The sequence below is a fragment of the Rana temporaria genome, chromosome 3, assembly GCF_905171775.1.
Source record: "Rana temporaria chromosome 3, aRanTem1.1, whole genome shotgun sequence".
In the NCBI taxonomy this organism is placed as follows: Eukaryota; Metazoa; Chordata; class Amphibia; order Anura; family Ranidae; genus Rana; species Rana temporaria.
In genome coordinates, this window is record NC_053491.1 from 381,918,343 (window position 1) to 381,946,030 (window position 27,688).

The 27,688-nt window shown below is 44.3% G+C and overlaps 1 protein-coding gene across 3 annotated transcripts; it reads right to left on the minus strand.

Moving 5' to 3' along the window:
* Positions 1-1,813: 1,813 nt before the first annotated feature.
* Positions 1,814-27,688, minus strand: CYREN (cell cycle regulator of NHEJ). Of its 3 annotated transcripts, XM_040345663.1 has the most exons (5): positions 27,564-27,688; positions 21,833-21,949; positions 19,692-19,767; positions 2,158-2,333; positions 1,814-1,893 (listed from the first exon to the last, which is right to left on the minus strand). In XM_040345663.1, exons 2-4 carry the CDS (start codon positions 21,943-21,945, stop codon positions 2,190-2,192), a joined length of 333 nt encoding a protein of 110 aa, XP_040201597.1. In that variant the 5' UTR covers positions 21,946-21,949; positions 27,564-27,688; the 3' UTR covers positions 1,814-1,893; positions 2,158-2,189. The 3 variants fall into 3 exon arrangements, with proteins under 3 accessions (XP_040201597.1, XP_040201598.1, XP_040201596.1); XM_040345664.1 differs by having other exon boundaries at positions 1,890-2,333; positions 27,564-27,687; XM_040345662.1 differs by lacking the exons at positions 1,814-1,893; positions 2,158-2,333 and adding an exon at positions 17,744-18,122 and having other exon boundaries at positions 27,564-27,627.

The following is a 27,688-nucleotide window of genomic DNA, read 5'->3' on the forward strand; positions in this document are numbered from 1 at the left end:
ATCCCCTGTGTGGACGTCATATGACTATGTGCGGTAGTGAAGTGGTTAAATCAGGACCCGTCAACCTCTTCAACTTCCCTCATATTCTTCCTCCCTCGCATCCTTGAAAGCCCATCCTCTACTCAGCCCCACAATCTCTTGTTCTGCCAGGGCACTCTAGAAATACAAACTTTCCCTGGTCCCATCCCATCTCTAGCCAACTTTAGGAAACAGATAATTTTCCCCAGGTACAATCCCAGGCCTCTTTAGGCCTGTGTTTTTTTCAGACTTCCATAGTTGCCAACAGTCCCGATTTTCCTGGGACAATACAGATTTTGGTACCCTCGTCCCAATTGGAGGCTGTCACGATTCAGGATTTTGCCTTTTTTGTCCAGGGAAATCGGGAATGTTTGGCTCTGCAGTAGCTGGCTCCAAAAAAATGGCGACTGGCGCCGCCACGACATCTCTTCCCCCTTGTGTTAAGTGGAGAGGGGAGGAGGCTCAATCCTTGGAGCCATTGAATCGGCTTCTTTCTTTACAATTCTGAAGCCAGGTTAGCTGCACGGATTGGCCCCTCCCCTCTCCACTGAACACATGGCGCAGCTCGTTCAGTTTACTCTGCTCTGAGTCTGCCCTTGTCCCTCTTTGTGTACAGGCCAGCGATGTAACTAATGTACATGGGGGTTAGAATGTACAGGGGCGGTTACAATGTACAGGGGGGTTACAATGCTCTAAGTCTGCCCTTGTCCCTCTCGGTGTACAGCCCAGGGTTTACAATGCATAGGGGGGTTACAATGTACAGGGGGGTTACTATGTACAGGGGGGTTACTATGTACAGAGGGGGTAACTATGCACAGGGTGGTAACTATGTACAGAGGGGGTAACTAGTGGTTCTTTTTCTTTTGTCTGGTTCTGTGATGATCGAGGGTCTACAGGCCTCCTAATTCCCCTCACAGCCAGTCCAAGTCTTATGGCCTCCTAGATCCCTCACAGCTGGCCCAACTCATACTGTCTTTTATTTTTTGTATTTTTGTTTCTTTTTCTGGTTCTTTGTCTTTTGTCCATGATGATCAAGGGTTTTTCTGATGACACTTCTGGGCTTTGAATTTCTTTCTTTTCTGCTTTCTTACAGCGAACGCCACTTTTTTGTGGAGTCTCTGTGTCAACGTCGCTTTCTTGAGGAAGCATAGATCGATCACGACGTTTTAGTGGAATCCTCGAGTCAAGGTATTTCTGAAAGCGACGGCTATGTTTTCGTTGAGTATCAGTTTCATCGTCCATTTCTGGAGGATCAAACATGCGGACTGATGGAGTAAGCATAAAGCGAACATGACGTTTCTTTTTGTGGAGGACCCAATCTGGTAGAGTCTCCTTGTTATAGTCCCACTCTGGTGGAGTCTCCTCGTGGAAGTCGCACGCTGGTGGAGTCTCCTCGTGGAAGTCGCACGCTGGTGGAGTGGCCATGTCTAGGTCGCACTCTGGTGGAGTGTCCTTGTGAAAGTCGCTCTCTGGTGGAGTGTCCTTGTGGAAGTCGCACGCTGGTGGAGTGGCCATGTCTAGGTCGCACTCTGGTGGAGTGTCCTTGTGGAAGTCGCTCTCTGGTGGAGTGTCCTTGTGGAAGTCGCTCTCTGGTGGAGTGTCCTTGTGGAAGTCGCTCTCTGGTGGAGTGTCCTTGTGGAAGTCGCTCTCTGGTGGAGTGGCCATGTCTAGGCCGCACTCTGGTGGAGTGGCCATGTCTAGGCCGCACTCTGGTGGAGTGGCCATGTCTAGGCCGCACTCTGGTGGAGTGGCCATGTCTAGGCCGCACTCTGGTGGAGTGGCCATGTCTAGGCCGCACTCTGGTGGAGTGGCCATGTCTAGGCCGCACTCTGGTGGAGTGGCCATGTCTAGGCCGCACTCTGGTGGAGTGGCCATGTCTAGGCCGCACTTATACAGTCTTTCATTTTTTCTATTTTTGTTTCTTTTTCTGGTTCTTTTTCTTTTGTCTGGTTCTATGATGATTGAGGGTTCTTCTGGTGTAGTCTCTTTGTGGAAGTTGCACTCTGGTGGAGTGTCCTTGTGGAAGTGGCTCTCTGGTGGAGTGGCCATGTCTAGGCCGCACTCTGGTGGAGTGGCCATGTCTAGGCCGCACTCTGGTGGAGTGGCCATGTCTAGGCCGCACTCTGGTGGAGTGGCCATGTCTAGGCCGCACTCTGGTGGAGTGGCCATGTCTAGGCCGCACTTTGGTGGAGTGGCCATGTCAAAGTCGCACTCTGGTGGAGTCTGAATTTTAACGTCACTTTTTGCCGGCGTCTCAGTGTGATGGTCGACAGGCCTGCCACGTCAGCCTTGTCTGCAGTAAATACCGCGTACATCTTAAATAAAAAAAGAGAGGAATTAGATTTAGCACCTTCACCTACATTTCACATATTTTTCATTGTACAACATCAAATTATAGAGAGAAAAGTTCAAAACTTTCGTGCCAGGGACGATGAATAAACTCGACATGATAGGGACTATTGCTGGCCTTTGTATAAAAACGCTGATTGCCTGTCACTCATCCCGACCCACTGGCTGGCAATAAATCGATGAAAAATCCGAGGGGCTGGTTGTACTCAGCCTGTAATCAGTCTGCCCATACATGGTTAGAATCTTGGCTAGTCCCTGCTGAACCGACAGAGATTGGCACTGTCTATTGCCAGCCTTTGGAGAAGTAGAGAAGTAAAAAATATTGGGGGTTATTCACAAAAGGCAAATCCACTTTGCACTACAAGTGCAAACCACAAGTGAAAATTGCACTTGAAAGTGCACTAGAAGAGCACTTGGAAGTGCAGTCGCTGTAGATCCGAGGGGGACATGCAAGCAAATTTTTTTTAAAAAAAGCATTTTAGCTTGCACATGATTGGATAATAAAACCAGCAGAGCTTCCCCTCATTTCAAACCTTACCCTCAGATTTACTTCCAAGTGCACTTTCAATGCAATTTCAAGTGCACTTTGCACTTGTAGTGCAAATAACCCCCATTGTGTTTTTTTTTCCCGAAATTGTCGGTCTTATTTTTGTTTATAGCGCAAAAAATAAAAACTGCAGAGGTGATCAAATACCACCAAAAGAAACTATTTGTGGGGGGAAAAATTATCAAAACTTTATTTGGGTACAACGTCGCACGACCACACAATTGTCCTTCATATTGTTACAGCACTGAAAGCTGAAAATTGGCCTGGGCAGGAAGGGGGGGGGGAATATGCCCTGTATTGAAGTAGTTAATTACAGCACTTAGTTTAAAGGGATAGTGCATAATAAAATGCTCAAGGATAATTAATTAGCACTGGTTTATTTGTATTAGTTTTGTCTGTCTGTATGGCCTTGTTTACAAGGGTGATGAGGCCCATATAACATGAATGGGCTGTTTTTGCAGCATCTGTAACTTCCAGGTGCTGCATGCAGGCAGTCCATTTAAATTATACAGAAAAAAGCCCCAAAAAACTCCTGGGTTTGAGAGATAGTTGTGCGGTTGATCGGAAGGAATGGTACAAAGCAGTCTTCACTAATCAAACTACCACGCCGGCTGTGCTGCCACTCATAACAGGTCAGGGGAAACCCAGAAGAAACTCTAAAAAGGAAAACAAACAGAGGGCACACCAGCCTTGTGCTGCGCATTACCATTGCAACACTCAGTGATGGACTGTATATATTTTATGCTTGACTCAATACTCATTTGTGAGTATGAATTTTTACTCTATATACATTAAAGTGTTGGGAAGGGAATGCACAAGGCTGGCATGCCCTCTGTTTATTTTCCTTTTTAGAGTCCATTGAAAATGATTAGAACGCACAGCTGCACGGACTCAGCTACTCTTCCTAATATGACATGCACTGTCTGCATTCAGAGCCATTCGCCCACACCCAGGGCCACTGTTAGAAATCATGGGGCCCCATACAGCTTACATGACTGGGCCCCCTCCACCTAAGAGAGCCAGGGCCTAAGCCTGCCCCCCCCCCCCCAATCACATTAAGCCAGCAGAGAAATAGGAGGTGGTGTGCTCTGTGAAGAAATGAGGTGTAACAACATTTTACTAACATTGTAAGGGGTTTAAAACCTGTACAGCACACAGGGATCAAATATGTGTACATAACGTTGTCGTGTTTAACTACTTCCCACCCGGCCACTGTACATATATGGCTGGGTGGGCGCTCTCTCCTTCTGAGTAGACATTCAGGAACATGACGTCCATGTCCAATCACAGCGGTCATGTGATGTAAATAGAGAGCCGGTTGCTAGGCGATTGGCTCTCCTCTCCTCACACAGAAGTTGTCAGTGAGGAGAGGAGAGCGGATCTCTGTAGCCGGCTGGTGATCAGTGAGTATGAGCTGTTTTTTACATCTTTTTATTTACGAATCACCAGTCTAGTGTACCCACACATGTCCCCACAGTGTAAAACACACAAAGCTAACACACATGTCCCCACATAGTAAAAACACCTGTCCCCCACATATGTAACAGTAAAATCACATGTCCCAATGATCACCTGCACACATCTGTATATGGTAATTTCCATACATAAGTCCATGATCACACAAACCAATTATTACTGTATACACTTAATGGGATTAGCGGCGCTTTACCGCTAATGTCGCACCAGCCCAGTGTGAAAGTAGCCTTACCAGGACTAACTCTTTCTAAACAGTATATGGAGCTGAAGAGAGCAGATAAGGTGATTGAGAATGGAGAGCAGTCCCCCATTGCTGGTCACCCATAGATGGAGAAATATGGACTATCTCGGTAACGATATAGACAGTGTACACAAACAGATTGTAAAAAAAATATTAAATGTTTATTAATACAAGAAAAATATAGATGTAAGACTTATGTAGGGAGATTTGTTTCATCTCTGTGTATCATCTGAGGCTGGTCACCTCACTGGGTGTATGGAGGATTTACATCCACTTTAATTATTGCTTATAAATTTGTGTCTATTATGATTAGACAATCAGGGCTAGATTCACGTAGAATGGCGCAACTTTGTGCGGGCGTAACGTATCCTATTTACGTTACGCCTGCGCAACTTTTACAGGCAAGTGCCGTATTCTTAAAAGAAAGTTGCGGCGGCGTAGCGTAAATAGGCCGGCATAAGCCTGCCTAATTCAAATAGTGAAGAGGTGGGCGTGTGTTATGTAAATTAGGCTTGATCCGACTTGATTGACGTTTTTCCCGAACAGCGCATGCGCCGTTTGTGGAATTTCCCAGTGTGCATTGCTCCAAAGTACTGTAATTTTGCTGGGGCAATATTAATGGGAGCAATATTATTGGTGACAATTTTAATGGGGGCAATTTTAATGGTGGCAAAATGATGTGGCAACATTGGTAGGACAATTTTAATGGTACCAATATTGATGGGGGCAAATGTAATGGGGGCAATATTGATGGTAATACAAGTAGATGGCGCAAAACTAAACCAGAATATTCAATAAAACATATATAAAACAACAAGGTGCTGAGTACGCATGAAGTATATGCACAAAGAGACTACAAGTCCGCTCTGTATAGTAAGTAGTGTGGAAGTCCATAACATATGCACAATGGCAATACAGGTACAATTAGGCTTCAATGATAATATGGGCAGTATGGGAAGGGGAGGGGGGAAGAAAGGAGAAGGGGAAATAGTCCACGCTCACAGCAGCCATCCGGGGGGAACAGAAACCATGTTCCCAAAACACTGCAAAAAAAAGAAAAAGAGGCACCTCTGGGTGCAGACTGTACCCAACAATATACTCATTTACATATGAACCTCAGTTGAAACTTTTTTACTATTATACATTTTTACAGCATTGGCGTGCCTGGTTTGGCTTTGGTTTCTTGGCTTCCGCCCCTGCTCCTTGGTCCTCCTCTTCCAAGACCCCCCCCCCTCTTCACCACCATGCGTCGGGCACCAGTGCGACCTCAGAGTCAGAGGCCATGGGAATCGCAATGCCTCAAGATATGCTGAGATCATTGAAATCCAATGATACACTTATCACACGATCGGAATTTCCGATGGAGTTTTTGGTCGGAATTCCGATGAAGCTGACTTCCATCAGTCTTGCATACACACTGTCACACTAAATTCCGACCGTCCAAAACGCAGTGACGTAAAACAGTGTCAGTGAGTGGAATAAAGTCCGATCATTGGTGTCAGTGAGAATAATTGTGCCCCATCATTGTTATCAGAGGGAAGAATAGTGCCCCATTGTTGGGCTCAGTGGTAGGAATAGTGCCCCATTGTTGGGCTCAGTGGTAGGAATAGTGCCCCATTCTTGGACTCAGTGGTAGAAATAGTGCCCCATTATTGGGCTCAGTGTTGGGAATAGCGCCCCATTGTTGGACTCAGTGGTAGGAATAGTACCCCATTGTTGGGCTCAGTCCCAGACAAAGTCCCGTAAAAAAAAAATCGGGACAAAAACAATCCGGGACAAGGGTCCTAAATCCGGGACTGTTGGCAACTATGCAAAATCCCTCCCGAGATGTGTGCAAACCTGGTGGCCAACTACAAGAAACATCTTACCTCTGTGCCAACAAGGGTTTTGCCACCAAGTAATAAGTCATGTTTTGTGAAGGGTTCAAATACTTATTTCACTCATTAAAATGCAAATCAATGTATAATGTTTTTTAAATGTGTTTGTCCGGATATTTTTGATGTTATTCTGTCTCACTGCTAAAATAAACCTACCATTACAATTATAGGCTGATCATTTCTCTGTCAGTGGGTAAACATACAAAATCAGCAGGGGATAAAAATACTTTTTTCACTCACTGTACATATATATATATATATATATATATATATATATATATATATTTTTTTTTAATCGAAGGCTAACACTATATTTATATATATACTAAAACTGTTTTTGTTGACAGCAATTTAAAAGAAGTGAATACAGTTCCAGGAAAGAGAAAGGAAAGTAGCTACCATTTGTGAGCGTGCTCAGGGGAATTCCAAATTCCAGCCGCAGCAGTTTTATCTTTAACTCCAAATGGGATGTAACTGCCTGTGAATGTAAACTCACATAGATTAGGAAACCACCACTATACACATGACAAAACTTACTAGGGGTGTCTCATTCCTCCTGCTGCATTAATTCATGTTAAACATGCTTTCAAATTAATACAAATTCTGGCAACCCGAGTGTGAATCTCTTTTAAATGCAGTTTGATGAATTTAAAGCACTGGCTTTACCCTAAATACTTGCATGACAGGTAAGGCCCCCCACAATAAAGTTGACTGTTCATAACTTTACAAGTCTGCAGGAATATATTTCAATCCGCTATATTCTAGTTATTCAGAAAAGCTCCACCTGTTATAAATTGTAGCCCTTGGGCTCCAGTCCAATGACTTTGCCTGGGGGGAGATGATGTCATTAGTCTTCTGCAGGCAGGAAGAAGCATTTCCTCAGTCTCCTTTTCCCCAGTGATCAAACTGCAACTTTGTAGCAAGTCACAGGGTTAGAAGCAGCAGCAGAAGCTGATCTGTGTCAAACATTAAATCTACTCCAGGCACCAGAAAAAAATACCCTTGCAGTGGTACCTCCATGCTTTGCAAGGCTGAAAAATTAATTCCTGGTTTACTTTTACTTTAAATAGGTCTTTTGGGCCAAGCTGGCCCAAACAAATTATTTCCATATAAAAGAACTCGCTGCTCCGCGTGAGACAGGAAGCCCAATGATATCACAGGTGCCTGCCTCGGCTCGCCTCCGCATACATCAACACTGAAGAAATGGCAGCACTCCAAGATCAAAATTCTTGTTTAATGAACAAACATCCCAAGTGTTTACAGACAGTTCAAATGGTAGATTGATACAATTTGAACTGTCTGTAAACACTTGGGATGTTCATTCATTAAACAAAAATTATTTCCATAGGCGTGCGCACGTGGTGTGCACACCCTAATCACCCCGTGCTGTCTCCAGAAATGCTACATCCATGAGAGTGTGTGGCCCCCCGCTGCCTACTTTGACAGGCAGCAGATCATGAGAATTGCCAGAGCTATTCAGTGTATGAAGCTGTCAGATAATGACACTACATGCAGGGAGAGACACCAGCTGTCAAAAGACAGTGGTGATTTCGGGGGTGGGCGGGATTGAACGGCCATCAAACACCAGCCAATGGGATGGGTCTGGGCGGGCCGCTACAATTATGGCTGGTGTTTATGGCGCTTGGTCCCGCCCACCCCCTGACATCGCGGCTGAGTTGTAAGTCATCACAACTCAGTCGCGATGTCGGGGGTGGGCAGGACCAAGCACCATCAGCCAATTATTCGCTGCTTCAGAGAGGGGACGGAGCCAGAGAAATGTAGCGACCCGCCCAGACCCATCCAATTGGCTGGTGTTTAATAACTGTTCAGTCCCGCCCACCCTCTACATCACCGCTGACTTTTAACAGCTGGTGTCTCTCCCTGCATGTAGTGTCATTATCATATTAAGCTCTCTTAAACTGGAAGTGACATAGTGTGCGTGGCTCCTGCTTACGCGTTTCGTCATGGATTGCCTCAGACGACGTCCATGACGTAAGGCGGAGCCACGCATACTACATCACTTCCGGTTTATGAGAGCTTCAGGGGGAACGCAGCTGGAGCGCACGCTGTGAATCCCCAGCTCTGGTTTACTCTGCCACATACTAGCTTGCACTATTCTCTTTTTTGGAGTAAACACCTTTTCCATTGGATATTCCCGAGGAATTCCATCGGAGTTTACATAGAGAACATGTTCTCTTTTCCTCCGATGGAATTACGTCGGAATTACGTCGGAATTCCGATGTGAGTTTGGTCGGGCAAAAGCCTGATTACAGGTGCTCAAATTCATTATTGCCTATGTAGCTTGACTGCATTAAAATTCTAATACAGGAAACTTTAACTGGGTTTGATTACCCATGTGCTCCGTTGATCATCTCCTATGTATTCTGGGGGTACTGTTTCCTGAAGGATCTTGTACATCGGCTATCTGCTGTGTGGTTCCTCTCGCCAGCCCCTACGTCATTATGGGACACAGGAATGATATGAGAACCATGAAGCACTACCAGAAGCGTCCGATGCAGAGGATCCTTCAGGAAACAGAATCTCAGCAATACAGAAGGGAATGTCAGTGGCACTGTAATGCCTCATACACACGATCAGGCTTTTGCCCGACCAAACTCACATCGGAATTCCGACGTAATTCCATCGGAGGAAAAGAGAACATGTTCTCTATGTAAACTCCAATTCCTCGGAATATCCAATGGAAAAGGTGTTTACTCCAAAAAAGAGAATAGTGCAAGCTAGTATGTGGCAGAGTAAACCAGAGCTGGGGATTCACAGCGTGCGCTCCAGCTGCATTCCACCCGAAGCTCTCATAAATCGCAAGTGATGTAGTATGCGTGGCTCCGCCTTACGTCATGGACGTCGTCTGAGGCAATCCATGACGAAACGCGTAAGCAGGAGCCACGCACACTATGTCACTTCCAGTTTAAGAGAGCTTTGGGTGGAACGCAGCTTGGAGCGCACGCTGTGAATCTCCAGCTCTGGTTTACTCTGCCACATACTAGCTTGCGCTATTCTCTTTTTTGGAGTAAACACCTATGGTGTATGGTACTGTTTGTTTTTAATAAATTAAAAAATTTGTTTGGTACTGTCTGAGTCTGTGACAGGTACTACACCATGGAAGCCATTATCTCTTTTTCATGAGGAGCATACAAAAGTGTATCTACAATTGCCTAAAAAACTCCTGGATACCAAGCGATTCCCAATAGCTTGTAGAACTTGCAATCTAAAGGATTATTCGCTCAAAGTCATCAGGATCTGAGTTTACATGCGGAATACCCCTGCAGGGGTTAAAGGAGCTGGTGAGTGGGGACCTATGAGGGGGAGCACAAAAGTCACCTGCTAAATACCTGCCACAACAAGCACCATTCACTTTGGAACTTTTGTTGATCGTTTCATGCAATTGTTATGCAACTTGCCTGCCTCTGGACTTTTTGAAGCAAAATTGGATGGACAGTTTATAGCATTTTTTTTTTTTCACATATGTTATGTGGTTCTGATTATTGCTCATATTAATTTTTACTTATAGTTTTTACTGATTAATCACACTATTACATACTAGCAAGCTAATCACGTACTAGCATTTTTAGGAGAGTGGATCGCCCAATTGTTTACACTGCTTTCATTAATTAACACAAGCACTGTGTACTAGTAGGTTTATTACTACTACTTTTAGTGGAGTGGATCCACTAAACACTTTTCAACATATCTGGTGTTTCACTTACACATGTTTTACGGAGATTTATGGAATAATCCTTCTGTAGCATTGCATAGGAGGTTTTGTCCTCACATAGGTGGACTTTATAAACTGCATTTATTATATGAATCTACGGGTAGGGGGTATTATTATATCACAGTGCTATTTTCTATATTACACGACCCCATTTCGCTTGTTTCACACAGCCATATAAATAGAGACCCGATAGAATACTCGTCAGGCTATAGGTAGCGCCACCAGCCCCAAACACTTTTTCTTTCTTTAACCCCTTCCTTACAGGGCATTTTCACCCCCTTCCTGCCCAGACCAATTTTTAGTTTTCAGCACTGTCACACTTTGAATGACAATTGTGCGGTCGTGTGACGTGGCTCCCAAACAAAATTTACACCATTCTTTTCCCACAAATAGAGTTTCTTTTGGTGGTATTTGATCACCTCTGCGTTTTTTTATTTTTTGTGCTATAAACAAAAGAAGAGTGACAATTTAAAAAAAACACAATGGGCCAGATCCACGAAGCAGTTACGCTGGCGTATCTATTGATACGCCGCGTAACTTCTAGGTTGCTCCGGCGTATCTTTGTTTTGTATCCACAAAACAAGATATGCCTGAAGCTGGGCTAGATCCGACTGGCATACGTCTTAGTACGCTGTCGGATCTAAGGTGCATATTTACGCTGGCCGCTAGGTGGCGCTTCTGTCGATTTCCGCGTCGAGTATGCAAATTAGCTAGATACGCCAATCCACAAACGTACTTCCGGCCGGCGCATTTTTTTATGTAGTTTCCGTAAGGCTTTTTTCGGCGTAACATTACCCCTGCTATATGAGGCGTACTCAATGTTAAGTATGGACGTCGGGCCAGCGTCGAATTTTACGTTGTTTACGTCATTTGCGTAAAACGTTCGCAAATAGGGCTTTGCGTACAATTACGTTTACGTTGAAAGCATTGGCTTGTTGCGGGTTCATTTGGAGCATGCGCACTGGGATACCCCCACGGACGGCGCATGTGCCGTTAAGAAAAAAACGCAATTTATATCGGGTAAAGACGTATTAACATAAAACACGCCCACAACTTAGTGATTTGAATTGCGCGCCCTTACGCCGACACATTTACACTATGCTGCCGTAACTTACGGCGCAAATTCTTTGTGGATACGGGAAATACACTGTAAGTTACGGCGGCGTAGTGTATCTGAGATACGCTACGCCGGACGTAAACATGCGCCGCGCTGAGTGGATCTGGCCCAATATCTTTTACTTTTTGATTTAATAAATATCATAATTTTTTTTTAAAAAAACGTTTTGTTTCCTCAGTTTAGGCCGATACGTATTCTTCTAGATATTTTTGGCAAAAAAAAAATTGCAATAAGCGTATTTGATCGGTTTGCGCAAAAGTTTTACAATCTACAAAATAGGGAATAAAATTATGGAATTTTAATTTTTTTTTTTTTTTTACTAGTAATGGCGGCGATCTGCGATTTTTTTTTTTATTGTGACCGTGACATTGCGGCGGACACATCGGACACTTTTGACATGTTTTTGGGACCATTCACATTTACACAGCGATTAGTGCTATAAAACTGCACTGATTACTGTGTAAATGTGACTGGCAGGGAAGGGGTTAACACTAGGGGGCGCTGAAGGGGTTAAATATGTTCCCTAAAGTGTGTTCTAACTGTAGGGGGAGGGGGACTCACAAGGGGAGGAGATCGATGTGTGTTCCTCTGTACTGGGAACACACATCTGTCTCCTCACCGCTAACAGGACATGGATCTGTGTGTTTACACACACAGATCCATGGTCCTTCCGTGATTGCGGGCAATCGCGGGTGCTCGGTGGACATCGCGGCTGCCGGGCACGTGCACCGGGTTCCGAGCAATGCGCGCCCCCCTTAGCCGCCCGAGAAGGCTAGGGCGTCATGTGACGTCCAGTCTTTTACAATGACTCGGTAGGGAACGGGTTAAGAGGTTTCTGTTGCCAGGAGGTCGAAGCAGGGTTTCTGATCATGTGACTGCTGTTATTGGCTGTCACAGCGGTCACATGATCAGAAAGCTCCCGATCGCAAATAGAGATCGGAAGCTTTTCGTTGGCCACCAGCAACTGTGCCGAGAGAACACATAGCGTGCGCTCTCGGCACATCTTTGTTTACATTCTGGTACGCATAAATGCGGCCACTCAGTGGCTTTCTTGCTGAAAGACCACATATATGCATACCTCTGGCGTGAAGCGGTTACTACAACTGTTATGACACACAAACATAACAAGTAATAATGTATAGCATTATGGATATGTATTGCATATACATAAGGTTATAGTGAAGTGGGCTTTGATTTTAATAAATATATATATTTAAATGTTGCTTCTCTTAACCAGAGAAACTTCACTATAAACCCAAAAACCAAAATGTAAAATATTGCAGCTTATCCGATCCAATCGTTAGATGTGATGGCTGCAACAGTTTTGTTTTTATCAGGGCGTTCGCTATACTAACAGTATTGTTTTGATTTCAGGGCAACAGAACGTCTCCTCCTCTTCTGCATCACATTGCGCTCTGCAGTCCACAAAGAGAGCTGGGAGCACTGTAACTTATAGATGTGCAGTTACATCTCACCAACTGTTCAGCACAGGTAGTTACAGCTTTCAAGATTTCTGGCAGGATCAACATAAATGTTTTATACTAATCAAACAGATATAACAAAACAATTAATAGAACAGTGGAACCTCAGATTAGGAGCATAATCCGTTCCAGGAGAATGCTTGTAATCCAAAGTTCTTGCATATAAAAGCGAGTTTCCCCATAGAAGTCAATGGAAACGAAAATAATTAGTTCCGCATTGACTTCAATAGCATGCAATACCACATGTGGCCAAAGTGGGGGGGGGGGCACGCCGGAGATCCTCGGAAACGCATGGAAAGGCCCTAGGACAGCTCGGCTGAACTCGGAAAGGCTCGAGAAACAGAGTATTTTCTAGGTTTTCCAAGCATTTCCGAACGGCTCCGGCGCCCCCCCCCACACCTCAGGCCAAACGCGGTACTGCACACCGCTTTGACTTGAATCCTGTTCGTTTTGCGAGACAACACTCACAAACCGAGTCAGGATTTTTTAAAATACAGTGCTTGTATTGCCAAACGCTCATTAACCGCAATCCGAGGTTCCACTGTATATTTAACAGATCAAAAGGAAGAAAATTAGAGAAGATCATTGTTAGGGTCTACACTATAGGAAAAACACTAAGGGCTCATACACTGGATTTCAACAGCAAGAATCAGTAGATTCTTGCGACTGAAATGACAGGTACATATAAATAGCGGTGGCTGCTCAGCATATATAAGCTAATGACAGGCACAGCTTGCATAGACAGCACAGTGGTGTAGCGGATAGCACTTTCACCTAGCAGCAAAAAGGGTCGTGGGTTTTCTCCCACACTCTAAAGCAGGGGTGTCCAAACTTTTTTCAAAGAGGGCCAGATTTGATGAAGTGAACATGCGTGAGGGCCGACCATTTTGCCTGACATTCTTTGAACCATTAAAATTAAATGCAAATTAACTGATACACTTCCCAACAAGAATTCTATTTCCTTTGTGGCTGTGTGTGTTGAAGAGTCTAAGGATGAGCTTGGGCATTTCATTTGGATATACTGTATGTATCGGCCATTGCCATTGCCATGAATGCAGCCTCACCAGTACCATGAATGCAGCCTCACCATTGCAATTAATGCAGCCCCACCATTGACATGAATGCAGCCTCTGAATGCCCGGCGCTCGTAGATTCATTGGGGGCTACAAAAGAGATATATATCAAAATTACCAGTGGGGCCACATTAAAATGAAACGAGGGCCGCAATTGGCCCCCGGGCCTGACTTTGGACATGCCTGCTCTAAAGACATGCTGGTAGGTTAATCGGATCCTGTCTAAATTGGCCCTAGTATATGTATTAATGTGTGTTAGGGACCTAAGGTTGTAAGCTCCTTGAGGATAGGGACTGATGTGAATGTACAAGGTATATGTAAAGCACTGTGTGAATTGATGGCGCTATATAAGTACCTGAAATAAATATAGCCGCACACCACAGGGTTAACTGAAGTTAGGGATGTTGGAACCTGGACACAGTCATTAACCACAAGTAACTGCTTGGTGTGCGGCTATGTGTGCGAACAGCCGCTGTCAGCTTGTTAGTAGTTTATATAGGCTGAGCGGCCTCCACTATTTGCATGCACCTGTCATTCTGGTTGCAAGAAACTGATGATTCTTGCCACTGGAATCCAGTGTATGCAGCTAAATGGCTGTGCAAAGCAGGCCTCAAAAAAAGAGTGTAGTCCAAACTGAGGAATGAAAATTATTGGGTAGATTCACGTACAATTGCCTAACTTTAGGGCGGCCTAGCCTAGTCTTTTTAGGCTACACAGCCGTAAATTAGTTAGGCTATTAGTGATTCTCAAACCACTTACCTTCAAATTTTCGGCGGCGTAGCCTAAAACGAGCCTAATTCAAATGACTTGGAGGGGGGCGTGTTGTATGGAAATGAGGCTTGACCTCACGTTTTCTGACACTGCGCATGTGCCGGGCGACTACATTTCCCAGTGCGCATTGCGGCTAAGTAGGCCGTACGGGCCTATTGATTTTGACGCGTACGTAAACAACGTAAATCCCGATTCGCAAACAACGTAAAAAATTCGAACCTCGCGGCGGGAACGGCGGCCATACTTAACATTGTTATTCCACCTCATAGGTGGAATAACTTTAGGCGGCCTATCGCGTACGGAAACTACGTTAATCGACTGCGGCGGGCTCGCGTTCGTTCGGGAATCGTCGTAAATGCTCATTTACATAATCTACGCCGGCCGCAATGGAAGCGACACCTAGCGGTAAGCCAAAACATTGCAATCTAAGATAGGACGGCGCAAGCCGTCCTATCTTAGATATGTTTAAGTGTATCTCTGTTAGAGAATACACTTAAACATAGGTCGGCTTAGATTCAGAGTTCGGTCGGCTTATCTGTAGATAAGCCGGCCTAACTCTTTGTGAATCTACCTACATGAGTTTAACATTTAAGCAAGGTGTGATAAATTTATTGAACAATGACAAATAAAAATATAGCAATCATTTCTTATAAACAAGAATCCTTCAGCCCAATTGCACTAAGCTACCACATAGTACAAGAGCTTACAACTTCTCTTTGTGTTTGGTCTTGTATCTGTATACAACTCTCCTCCACATATAGTACAGCGTGAAGGGGCTCGGTGAAAGTGGCGGTGAAAGTGTAGAGGTGTCTGATCGGGTCACACAGCTCATAAAAGGACAGCTCTCCAGCTTCATAATCCAGGTAGACCCTGAACTTCTTAATGGTAATTCCAGATAGATGTTCCAGACGAAGGTCATGACGTCATAATTACTATAAACCCTCATCAGACACCAGGACTTGTTATTAAATCCAATCCGCGAAAAAGGTCCTAATCTGTCCATGCTGGGATAGCACATTCCTATCCCCCACTGATATTCTTTTAGGATCTCCACCTCCCAGTAATGTCTCCCTGAGGAAAATGTCCTAGGGCCAGATTCACAAAGGAGATATGACGGAGTATCTCAGATACTCCGTCGTATCTCTCAGAGTATCTATGCGACTGATTCATAGAACCAGTTACGCATAGATAGCCAGAAGATCCGACAGGTGTAATGGACTTACACTGTCAGATCTTAGGATGCAATACCGCGGCCGCCGCTGGGGGGAGTTTGCATCGTAAACCAGCGTCGGGTATGCAAATTAGGAGTTACGGCGATCCACGAAGATTTTTCCCGTCGTTACGTCGTCGTAAGTGTTAGATTTTCGTCGCAAAGATAGGGCACCTTTAATATGGTGGAAAAGTACTCCACCATGTTAAAGTATGCCCGTCTTTCCCGCGTCGCTATTTTGAATTTTTTTTACATTTTCTCTTTTTCCCGGCGGAAGTCATTTGATCACGTCGCGATTCACAAAACGTCGGCGCGTCGTAATTTCGCGCAAAGCACGTCGGGAAATTTGCGACGGGAGCATGCGCAGTACGTCCGGCGCGGGAGCACGCCTAATTTAAATGGTACCCGCCCCATTTGAATTGGGCCGCCTTGCGCCGGACGTGTTTACGATACACCACCGCAAATTTCCAGGTAAGTGCTTTGTGGATCGGGCACTAAATCGGAAAACTTGCGGCGGTGTAACGTAAACGGGTTACGTTACGCTGCGCCCAAGCTACGTGAATCTGCCCCCTAGTGCTTAACACCTGAGGGAGTCGCTGGAATCTGTTTGGGAATCCTGGGCGAATCTGCTTTTTACGGGTCCAGGATGCAGTTTTTCATGTCATCTGATATGCACAGTTTTTTACCTGCTGTGTTTACATCAAGTAATAGGTTGGCGCGTTCTGGTGTACAAAAGCAAAGATCCACAACTTTCTTTAGATCAGTCCAACCTATATAGCTCCGATCAGGGTGATGAAAACCAAGTTTCTGAAACATCTCTCTCTCTCCTTTTCCCACTCCAAGGGAATTGTGTCTGATTTTTTGGCTGATGTTTGTACGCAAGTCGGCGGATCGGTAATGTCGCACTGCTTTTCGAACGGTTGTCCTTTCCTGGACAGTTTGTCGTGCTTTATTTCTAGGTATTGGATCACCTCATTGAATGAGTGTACAGCCTGCTCTTCTTGTCTGGCAATTTCCCTCTGGACTTTATTCTCCAGATCTCCCAATTGTCTCCTGACATAGTAGTCAATCTCTCCGTTTTAGTAGCTACGCTTTTCCTTAATCTTCCAAGGTCATCTTGAAGATCCTTTATTAACTCTTCATTTGCCTCGCTAAACTCCCGTAGGGCATTTCCAATTCCCTTTCTTTCTAAGGCTCTAGTCAACGGGTCCATGCAATATCTTCTGTGTTCCTTATTCAACATACATGGACAATCCCAATGCTGGTCCTTATCAAAAAATAAGGGCTTCTCCTCATAGACGGTGCATTTGTTGCTCTCCATGGAAAAGGTTGAGCTGGTTATATGTTCTGGTAACTTGCACTGAACGCTCAAATCTTTATCAGCTTCCTGGGGCAGACAAGACTTACCAGCAGCAGGTCCGGGGTACTGGATACAAACAACGGGGCTGATCGCCGTTTCTGATGAAGATCGCAAACAATCCACTATTTTACGCAGGTTTATGTTCCGCTGCAGTTCAGGACGGGGCTGAGACTCCTGTCTGCACCCAGGGCAGAAACAAACTCCTTGTCTCTCTTGTGTATCCAGCACACAAGCTATACAAACCCGGCAGAAGCTGTGACCACATTTCAGCATAACGGGATCTGAAAACATCTCCAGACATATGGAACAATTCAACTCAGAGATCAGATCAACAGAGGCCATTGCTACTTGGAACTTAGAGGAAGAAGAAACTGAACAACTGGATTATGACACCCACAGAAGAACAGGATGCTACATCGATACAAACTCCATTCCAAGCCACGCCCAGGTAGATATTTGTATGCTGAAGCAAATATACCTAATATGGAAATGTATTTGATTCTGTTGGATTTTTATTGCTGCATGATATCCAATCACTTTCTTTTCAGTTGACCACCCACCTTGTGCCTTAGTTATGTTACTCTGTGACTTTGATACCATAATAGGAATCAGGAATTAAAGGTCCATCATATGTAAAACACTAGTCAGCTGAAAAAGATCTCTCTGACATATTTTAAGGGGTCGTCCTCTTCATCAGATAGAGTCTCAGGCAGGTTGGTGTTTGACAACTTTTTTGGAGGTGATGGTGTCAATTTTGGGCTGCGGGTTCCTTCTGAAGGAGTCTGAGGGTTCTCGTCTCCATCTTTGCAGGATTCCACCTTATCTTCTTGTGTAGCAGTTTCCGCTTCACTGCCCCCCTCCTTTTTACTCTAAGGTAGAAACAAAATTACAGTTGGCATAAGGGCAGTGTGGAATTTCTTTTCTACTATCAAAGTTAGGGGAATTTATCAAAATTGGAGCAGCCAGAACCTGGAGCAGCAGTGCACAGCAACCTACCAGCTTCTATCTTATATTTTCAAAGCTTAAAGTGGAAGTAAAGGCTAAATACTACACTTCTCCTCCCTCCCCTATCTATGATGTATACTGCTGGCAAAAAAAAAATGTGTGTAGATACCTTTTTTTTAATCCGTTCCAGTTCGATGTGATACAAGAGCTCGGTGTCATGGACAGGCTGCTGCAGGGGAGAGGAGGGATTGCTGACATTGGAGGAGCAATGGAAACTGGTTGGTGATGTCTGGATCTCATGACACAGGGGAGCTGGAGCTTCTGCATCACATGACTGGAGCAGATTGAAAAAGGGTATTTACACACATTTACATTTACACACATCTTTATTTATTGACAGTATACAGCAAAAGGTAGGAGGAGGGGAAGCAGCAGACTAAAGGGCCTTTTCACACGATCGGACCGTTTAGGTCCGCCTGTCACTTTTTTTAGGCGGACTTGAATGGGCACTCTGTGCACCTCTATGGCACCACGGATGTCAGCGGTGACATCTCTGCTTACATTCGACCCGCTCCGATCCACCAAAGTGTGACGGAGGAAAACCCTACTTTTCCATCCGTCTGGCGGATCAGATGACAACGAACTCTACAGTGCGTCGTCATCCAATCCCCCAGAGGGGAGAGCGGCGCTCTGACAGGTCGGTCACCAGATTATTTTAATCTGGTGACCGAGTTGTTTTAACCCCCTGAATCCTAGAACTTTTTCCTGCCCTTAATACCTAGTACTTAATAAAACTTATAGAGTAACTCCACTTTTGTTGAGAAAAAAAACACTCCACTCTAGGTGACATTGCAAGGAATTTACTTTGGTGCAGATTCCTACCTTTTGTTATGCTGAAGAAATAGTTGTTTGTCTGTGTCCATGAATCTAATGGGCGTGTTTTTTTAATCATCAATCAGCTGCTGCACCTGCAGGATTCTAATGAAGAAAGTGGCAAGGTCTGCACCCCTTTAGATGTGATTTCCCTTTGGGAGTATCCCACCATAAATTACATGTTTGATGCCAAAAATCTGATTTGTATCTTAGTACAGACTTCTGGGGAAATCAGTCAACCAATCACAAAATGACATTTTCAGGGGGTGTACTGTACACCATCTGTTTACAGAAAGTCTCTGGGTAGCAAAATTGCATTTTAAAGAACAATACAGCACTGCAGATTGAAAAGGAAGTGTAAAACACATTCAATTACAAAATGACTTGATTTGCAATTGTATACGCTATATTATTATTTTTTATTTTGTCTCTCTGGAAACAGATAAAACATCACTTGTCACAGAGCCTTTGCTAAACCCTGCATTAGCTGTAGGTACATTCAGCCACACCGCAAAGTGACCAGGTAATTGGTTATGTATAAGTCTTTGGATCTGCAACAAAAAGTCTTTCAGGCTATTTGTTTCACTCATATGTTACTTTTTTTTTTAATAAATAGTTACCTTGTTTATGATCTCAAGTGCATAGTCAACCAATTCTTTTTCATTCATACAGTAAACTGTTGACTTCCTGGGAGATCTGGACATGTAAAACAAAAAGAAAATTTACTTACACAAGAACACATCCTTCCCCTGACCCAATCACTAGACCACTCATTTCAACAATTTCCCCACAAGATTATATGTGCATTTAACATATTTTATTCATGTTATCTAGATGTACAAACCTCCCTTGTGTTGACATCCAAAAGTCTTGAGACTGAGGCTGAGCGCCGCCATCTTGGATGTTATGCCAGCAGCCTCAGCTGTCATTTAACCACGTAAGGACCAGGCTTTTTCTGTCACTTTTTGTAACAATAATTACATTTTTATTTTATTTTTTGCTAGAAAATTACTTAGAACCCCGAAACATTATATATATTTTTTAAAGCAGAGGGCTTAGAAAATAAAGAAGTGGGTTTCGCAATTTTTTATGTCACACAGTATTTGTCAAAAAAATAACAAAAAAATAAATCTGCCAAGGACCACTTTTAAGCCTCGTACACACAGTTCGATTGTTGGAAGGGGATTGTCTGTTGAAAGACTGTTGTCCTGAATTCTTACCGTACTAAACGCTCCTTTTAGACAATTGTTTTCCAATTTTTAGCCAACAAATGTTGGATGGCAGGCTAGGACATTTTTTCGGCGGACAACGGCTACACGTCAGATTTTCGTATGGTCAGTACAGAAATCTGTCACACAAAAGTCGAAAAGTACAAACACGCATGCTTGGAATCAATGCTCAACAAACACGAAATTAGCAGAAGGGGCCCAAATTTCTCGTAGTACGTCACTACGTTTGTGTTTGTGGCACGAAAATTGTGTACCGTTAGTATGCAAGACAAGATCCAAGCACACGCCCTTTTGACAAACATCAGATGCTCGGTTGGCCAACAATCGTACCGTGTGTACGAGGCTTTAGTATGAACTAAATGGACTAGAATAGGCCAATCAGCCAAATATCTACCGCTGACTCACCTTCCTATATATAATATACTGATGTCCCCTCTGCTATCTGATGAGCTGGCTATACTGCTTCCTTGCACAACAGCACTTCAGGTGCAATCAATAACTGTCCGGAAGCTTTGATATCACAGCAGCATCCACTTTTGTGTCCATGTAACACGCGCAGTAAAATGCCAGGACAGTATGCCCCAAAATTGTTTAGGCCATCAGAACCATGTAATGCACAGGACGGCTTGCAGATTTCAGTGCCCCTTATGGTTGTGTCTGGTAGTGAGTGCCTCTTAAAAGATATGTAAACCTTTGTGTGTGTTTTTTTTTAACAAACATGTCATACTTACCTCCTCTGTGCAGTTGGTTTTGCACAGAGTGGCCCCGATCCTCCTCTTCTGGGGTCCCTCAGCGGTGCTCCTGGCTCCTCCTCTTTTTGAGTGTCCTGTCGGAAAAGCCCTCTCCCTCGAGGCACCCAAGCTCCTGCATCCATTGACATAGACTGAAGGACTCAGCTCCACCCCTGTCTCATTGGATTTGATTGACAGCAGCAGGAGCCAATGGCTGCACTGCTATCAATCTATCCAAACAGGACACAAGACACCGACTGGAGTGAGTGTGCTTGTCCCTAGCGCAGGAATGATCGAGATCAATTAAGTAACCCCTTGCTCATGGTCAGTGGTGCTTTTGCCTCCGTAACACAAATCGCCAGTGTGCCTCTATATGATCAATCTGCCTCCTCGCTGCTGTGTTTCCCCTTTTGAGAGGCAGTGTACCCCCTTTGTGATTAGTGAGCCCTCTTTTTGTTGGTGGTCAGTGGGAGCATTTACTTACAAAGGAAGAGGCAATAGGCAGCAGAAGGAGAAGGAGCGGGCTGTGTTTACATTTTTGTTCTTGTTTACACTTGTAAATGCAGCGATTGGTTGACATCAATCACAAGGCACAAAGCTGCTCTGCATGGATCTGTGTATTTTGCCTGTGACCCATGTCTAATGACGGCTTGATTACCGGAATTAAAAGGGTCTATTGGCCATCCATATTTTCTACTGAGTCTGGTAACCTGCCATATTTTTTTTCTTTAACAATGGCGTGATTATAAGGTGGTGAAACTAAGTGGTAATTGGTCAAGAAAGTAGCAGGTCAAGTCTTACCTGTACTTCTTTCTCTTCACATTTGTTGGAAATGGTTTCTTTGTATCTACTTTGTCCTCCGTCATCCACTGTGGTAGGACCCTCTTTTTTGCCTTGGACCCATCGTCATCCATTACACTGGATTATTCACATAAAACGATATTCAGTTATTTGCAGTCAGTTACATTTCAAATAAAGATGTAAACCCTAACTGGATGACATTAGTTTGCGAAAGCACTGTGTATCATAAACCATTTTTCTCTAAGATACAGTTTTCACCTTTTTTTTTTTTTAAAGTGTTTTTATTTTTAATATCGCCTTCGAGCTTCGAACTCTCCTAACTGTCAATCACCCGAAAATGCTATTTTTTTACCACTCTAACAGTCGCATTCTGACAACATCGTCGTACAACGCAGGACCAGTAGTGCTGCATTGTAAGAACACCAAGGGCATGCCCTCAACCCAAGCATCAGAGAGAACAGGAGAGCACTAGCTGCCAGGGGGACTGTATGGCTCGGCGGCCGCGTCATTGGATTTGATTGACTGGAGCCATTGGATGCGCTGCTATCGATCTGCCCAATGAAGAGCCGACAAGACCCGGGGAAAGCAATGTGGGATCGCACCCACAGAGATTTGGGGGTCAGTCAAGTAAAACGGAGGCTCGGGGGGGGGGGGGGGGGGGCAGTGACTGCAAGGATGCATTGAGCTGAAAAAACACGAAGGTTTACAACCACTTTAAACTCAAATGTTTTTTTAAAACCACTGACAGGTAGAGTTTTTATGACAGAAGATACCCTCCCTACCAGTCTATGGTAATCTGCACTAAGCCATGCATGCACAGCTTAGAGTACATTTGTGGCATCGCTTTGTGCCATGATGAAGCGATTCCAGCGTGCATGTGTGTGAGTGAAGTCATTAAGGCCATTCAATCAGCCAAACAGTAAACCTGGAAGGAAGACCAGGAGAAGATGGAAGCACACGGGACCAGATGGAGGACTGGAGGGCTTTATTTGACAGGTAAGTCAAACTGGCACATTATGGCATAATCCTCCTGGGTGCCCCCTTTAAAAATATATTATTCAAAAATAAGTTGCGCTAATCACATCAATAATGGTGACCCAGGACGACGTAATTTGTGACGAAACGCAAAAGGCAGAGCGACGTGCTGATGTCACCACGTTTGCGCAGGTCCCAGAGTGACGGGCTGCAACTTTGCTAAATTTTTAAACCATTAAATGCCACAAAGATTTTATGCTAATGCAGGCTTCCATTTTTCTTTAGGTTTCCTGTACGACCGTGCCCAATTGAGGCGGTGGAAGATCTTGAAGTGCGATTTTCCCTTGCTTCACCAAAGGGTATAGAGACAGAAGCGCGTGTGATCTCCCGTAATAGGAGATCATAGGGAGTCGGTAGGTGGCCATTCTATAAGAGGTGGAAGTCACTTTTCTGAATATCACTCATTTCTTGGTGCATTTCCATTTATTATCATTGTGGGATGTTCGTGGATGAAACGCGTCGGATTGCACCTGCGTTTCTTATTGCGTCATTTTATTGATTAACAAGCACTTGTTTTACCTCTTCCAAATGTGAGTGTAAATCTTTCATTTTTATTAATACATTTTGTGTTATGCGGATTCATTCCTTTTCCTTTTTTGGCCCTATATGGTTGAATCCACATCATGTTTTATATATCTTGGAGCATCCTTTCTTGTTGACCGGTGGTCCTTGTGAGAAGATTATTTTATCCAATTTTATCAACGCCTATACCCATCCAGGCCCTACTATCTTTGGTGAAGAATCACTGGCAAGTCTGTTTGATTCATAGGGCGTATGTCATACTGAATCCACACTTTCCGGTAAGCCTCAGTGTTATTGGTGGCGGTGCTCCATCTCCATCCCTTTTCATGCACGTTCCGCGGTGGCTTGAAAATTACCATTTGGGGTGTGTCAAGATACATATGTTTTGGACATTTCCTTTTCATCAAACACTCTTTTTCACTCAGTGGACTTTTTCTTTATTATTGCTTTTGAGTTTATAATAAGTTGTTCACTGCATTGTATGTGTATGGTATCCATCGGTTTAATCACCTGACATCATTGTATATGTATGGCATACACTGGTTCAATCACCCAATATCATTGCATTTTATATGAATGGTATAATCACCTGTTATCGTTATTTCAATACTGCACATTCTGTATTCTAACTTTAATAAATATTTAGATGTGTATCAGGTTATCTATGTACTTTAGATCACCCATTTAAATTTCAAATTGTCACTAGCACTGCACCAACACTTTTACTATTGTCATTTGCAGGGGTTGACAAATTTGCTTGTAATCTAGGAGCCAGGTAAAAAAGTTAGGAGCCAGAAAACGCGCCCCGTCCAGACGAGCTTGCGCGCAGAAAGCGAACACATACGTGAGCAGCGCCCGCATATGTAAACGGTGTTCAAACCACACATGTGAGGTATCGCCGCGATTGGTAGAGCGAGAGCAATAATTCTAGCCCTAGACCTCCTCTGTAACTCAAAACATGCAACCTGTAGATTTTTTTTAAGAGATTTTAAAGGGTAAAAGTTTGTCGGCATTCCACGAGCGGATGCAATTTTGAAGCGTGACATGTTGGGTATGAATTTACTCGGCGTAACATTATCTTTCATAATATAAAAAAAAAAATGGGGATAACTTTACTATTGTCTTATTTTTTAATTAAAAAAAGTGTAATTTTTTCACCAAAAAAGTGCACTTGTAAGACCGCTGCGCAAATACGGCATGACAGAAAGTATTGCAACGTTTGCCATTTTATTCTCTAGGGTGTTAGGATAAAAAAATATATATATGTTTGGGGGTTCTAATTAGAGGGAAGAAGATGGCAGTGAAAATAGTGAAAAACAACATTAGAATTGCTGTTTAACTTGTAATGCTTAACTTGTAATACCAACGGCCACCACCAGATGGCGCCAGCTCACATCTGGTGGTAATAACTTGTAATACCAACGGCTCACCACCAGATGGCCCCAGCTCAAAAAAAAAAAAAAATAACAATTTTTTTTTTTTTTTTCCCCCCCCTTCCAAGCCAAGTCGCCAGGGCCCTATTTCTAGTCGCCATGGCGCCTGGGATTTGTCGAGCCCTGGTCATTTGTGGTGCTGGCAGCTCCCCCCCCCTGGACAGCGTGGTATTTGGCACACATTATTTTCACTATCATTGTGGGATCACATTGGATATCACTTCACTGGATAGACTCAAATACTTATTTAATTTTCACCATTTATGTGTTAAGCGCACACAATCACGTGTGCTCCCGCCCCGAAGGTGCTACTCTTTAGCACAGGGTTCGACAAAATCCAGGCGCCCGGTCGCAATTGCGACTAGAATTAGCGACCTGGCGCACGGGGAAGCTTAGGCCGCAAAGGTGCGGCCTCAATTACCGGCCAGCGTGGCCTGACGCGATCTCGCGGCGGGTGCACGGAGACACAGGATACCCCATCCTGTGTCTCCGTGCGCCCCCACCTCCCCTTCCGGTAATTGAGGCTGCGGCTTTCTGCAGGCCTAAGCTTTCTTCTGTGATCTGGCGCCATTGTGTGGCATGACAAGTGAACCAGCAATCCAGCAATTCTAATGGAGCTTCCCCAGTGTTTTCACTGCCATCTCCTTTCCTCTAATTAGAGCCCCCAAACATTATATATATTTTTTATTTCAACACCGTAGAGAACAAAAAGGCGGTCGTTGCAATACTTTCTGTCACACCGTATTTGCGCAGCGGTCTTACAAGCGCACTGTTTTTGGGGAAAAATATACTTTTTTTAATTAAAAAATAAGACAACAGTAAAGTTATCCCAATTTTTTTTTATATTGGGAAAGATAATGATACGCCGAGGAAATTGATACCAAACATGTCACGCTTCAAAATTGCAACAAACTTTTACCCTTTAACCACTTCCCGACGGCCGTACGACTTTGTACGGCCGCAGGGTGGCTCTAAATCTCTGGGAGGCCGTCTTTTTACAGCCTCCGCTTCTCCTGGCCACTGAGATGCCGATGCGTGTGCCTGGCGGCCGCGATGTCCGCCGGGCACCCGCGATCGGTGGTTACAGAGACAAGGACGGGGATCTGTGTGTGTAAACACACAGATCCACGTCCTTTCAGGGAGAGAGGAGACCGATCTGTGTCCCTTGTACATAGGGACACAGATCGGTCACCTCCCCCAGTCAGTCCCCTTCCCCCACAGTTAGTAACACTATGCAGGGTACACATTTAACCCCTCCCTCACCCCCTAGTGTTAACCCCTTCAATGCCAGTCACATTTATGCAGTATAAATGTGAATGGTGTCAAAAATGTCCAATGTGTCCGCCATAATGTCGCAGTCGCAATAACAAAAAAAAAAAAAAAAAAAAAAAAAAAATCGCAGATCGCCGCCATTACTGGTAAAAAAAAAAGAAAAAAAAAATTCTGTCCCCTATTTTGTAGGCGCTATAACTTTTGCACAAACCAGTCGCTTATTGCGATTTTTTTTTTTTTACCAAAAATATGTAAAATACGTAAAAACCGCAGAGGTGATCAAATACCACCAAAAGAAAGCTCTATTTGTGGGGAAAAAAAGGACGCCAATTTTGTTTGGGAGCCACGTCGCACGACCGCGCAATTGTCAGTTAAAGCGACGCAGTGCCGGAAGCTGAAATTTCACCTGGGCAGGAAGGGGGTATATGTGCCCAGTAAGCAAGTGGTTAAAATCTCCATAGGCAATGTTTAAAAAATTCTACAGGTTGCATGTTTTGAGTTACAGAGGAGGTATAGGGCTAGAACCAATCGCGGCGATACCTCACATGTGTGGTTTAAATACCGTTTACAGATGCGGGGACTACTCACGTATGCGTTCGCTTCTGCGCACAAGCTCGGCGGGACGGGGTGCGTTTTCTGGCTCCTAACTTTTTTAGCTGGCTCCTAGATTCCAAGCAAATTTGTCAAACCTGCTTTAGCACCCCCACACATCTGCAAAGGCAGCACATTTATGCGCATACCAAATCGCGTGGTGCCGCCTCAAAGTGCTGCAGTTTAATAATAAGAAAGTCTGGGACTTCTTTCACCGCATTTCTTGCAGATACAGCAGCCCATTTACATGAATGCACCCGCTACGTTCGTGGGCAGCACTTTTCAGGGGGGCAGCACGGACAGTGTCCCCGCCGGCTTGCGCTACACTGTTAGGCAAATTAGTTTAGCACTCCCATAAAACAGCCACACTGCTTCCAGTATGTGGGCGGTTGGCATCCCTGTCCCATTGCGGAGATTTTCCTTCACTTCCTGTCCCATAGCCAATCAGGAAGTGAGAGGAAATCTATGCAAATTAAGGGAATCCATTGCCCCCACTTGAAAATGTCAGAGTGGGTCTTAAACCGCAAGGGGTGTGGCCTTGACAGGAAGGGGTGGGTGATATTTAATTTAAGGGGGTGCATGAGTTTAGTTAGGCCTAGGGCAGCACACAACCTAAATACATCCCTGGGGTGGTCAGAACATTAGCAGCACCCTATAAAGATAGCAGTGAGAACTACGAACAGGCAGCTCAGAAATAGAATTGCAACTGTAGCCCTGGGGTAATGTCACAACAACAACAGCCATGGAGGGTTCTGATTTCTTGGTAAGTAATAAGTCCACCTCTTATAAAGCATAACTCATGAACCCCTTCGTTGTTTTATCAATGCAGCAGCCACTGATCGTCCCTACACCCAGCTCAACCCACGTGCTCCACTCACCTGCACACAGCCACTTCCGCGTTCCAACCATTCTACACTGCCACGCCCACTCCTGTCCTGGGAAGGCGCAGTGGATTCTGGGAAGGCAATCTGTAAAGCCGAAATAAATTTCAATGTGCAACTAA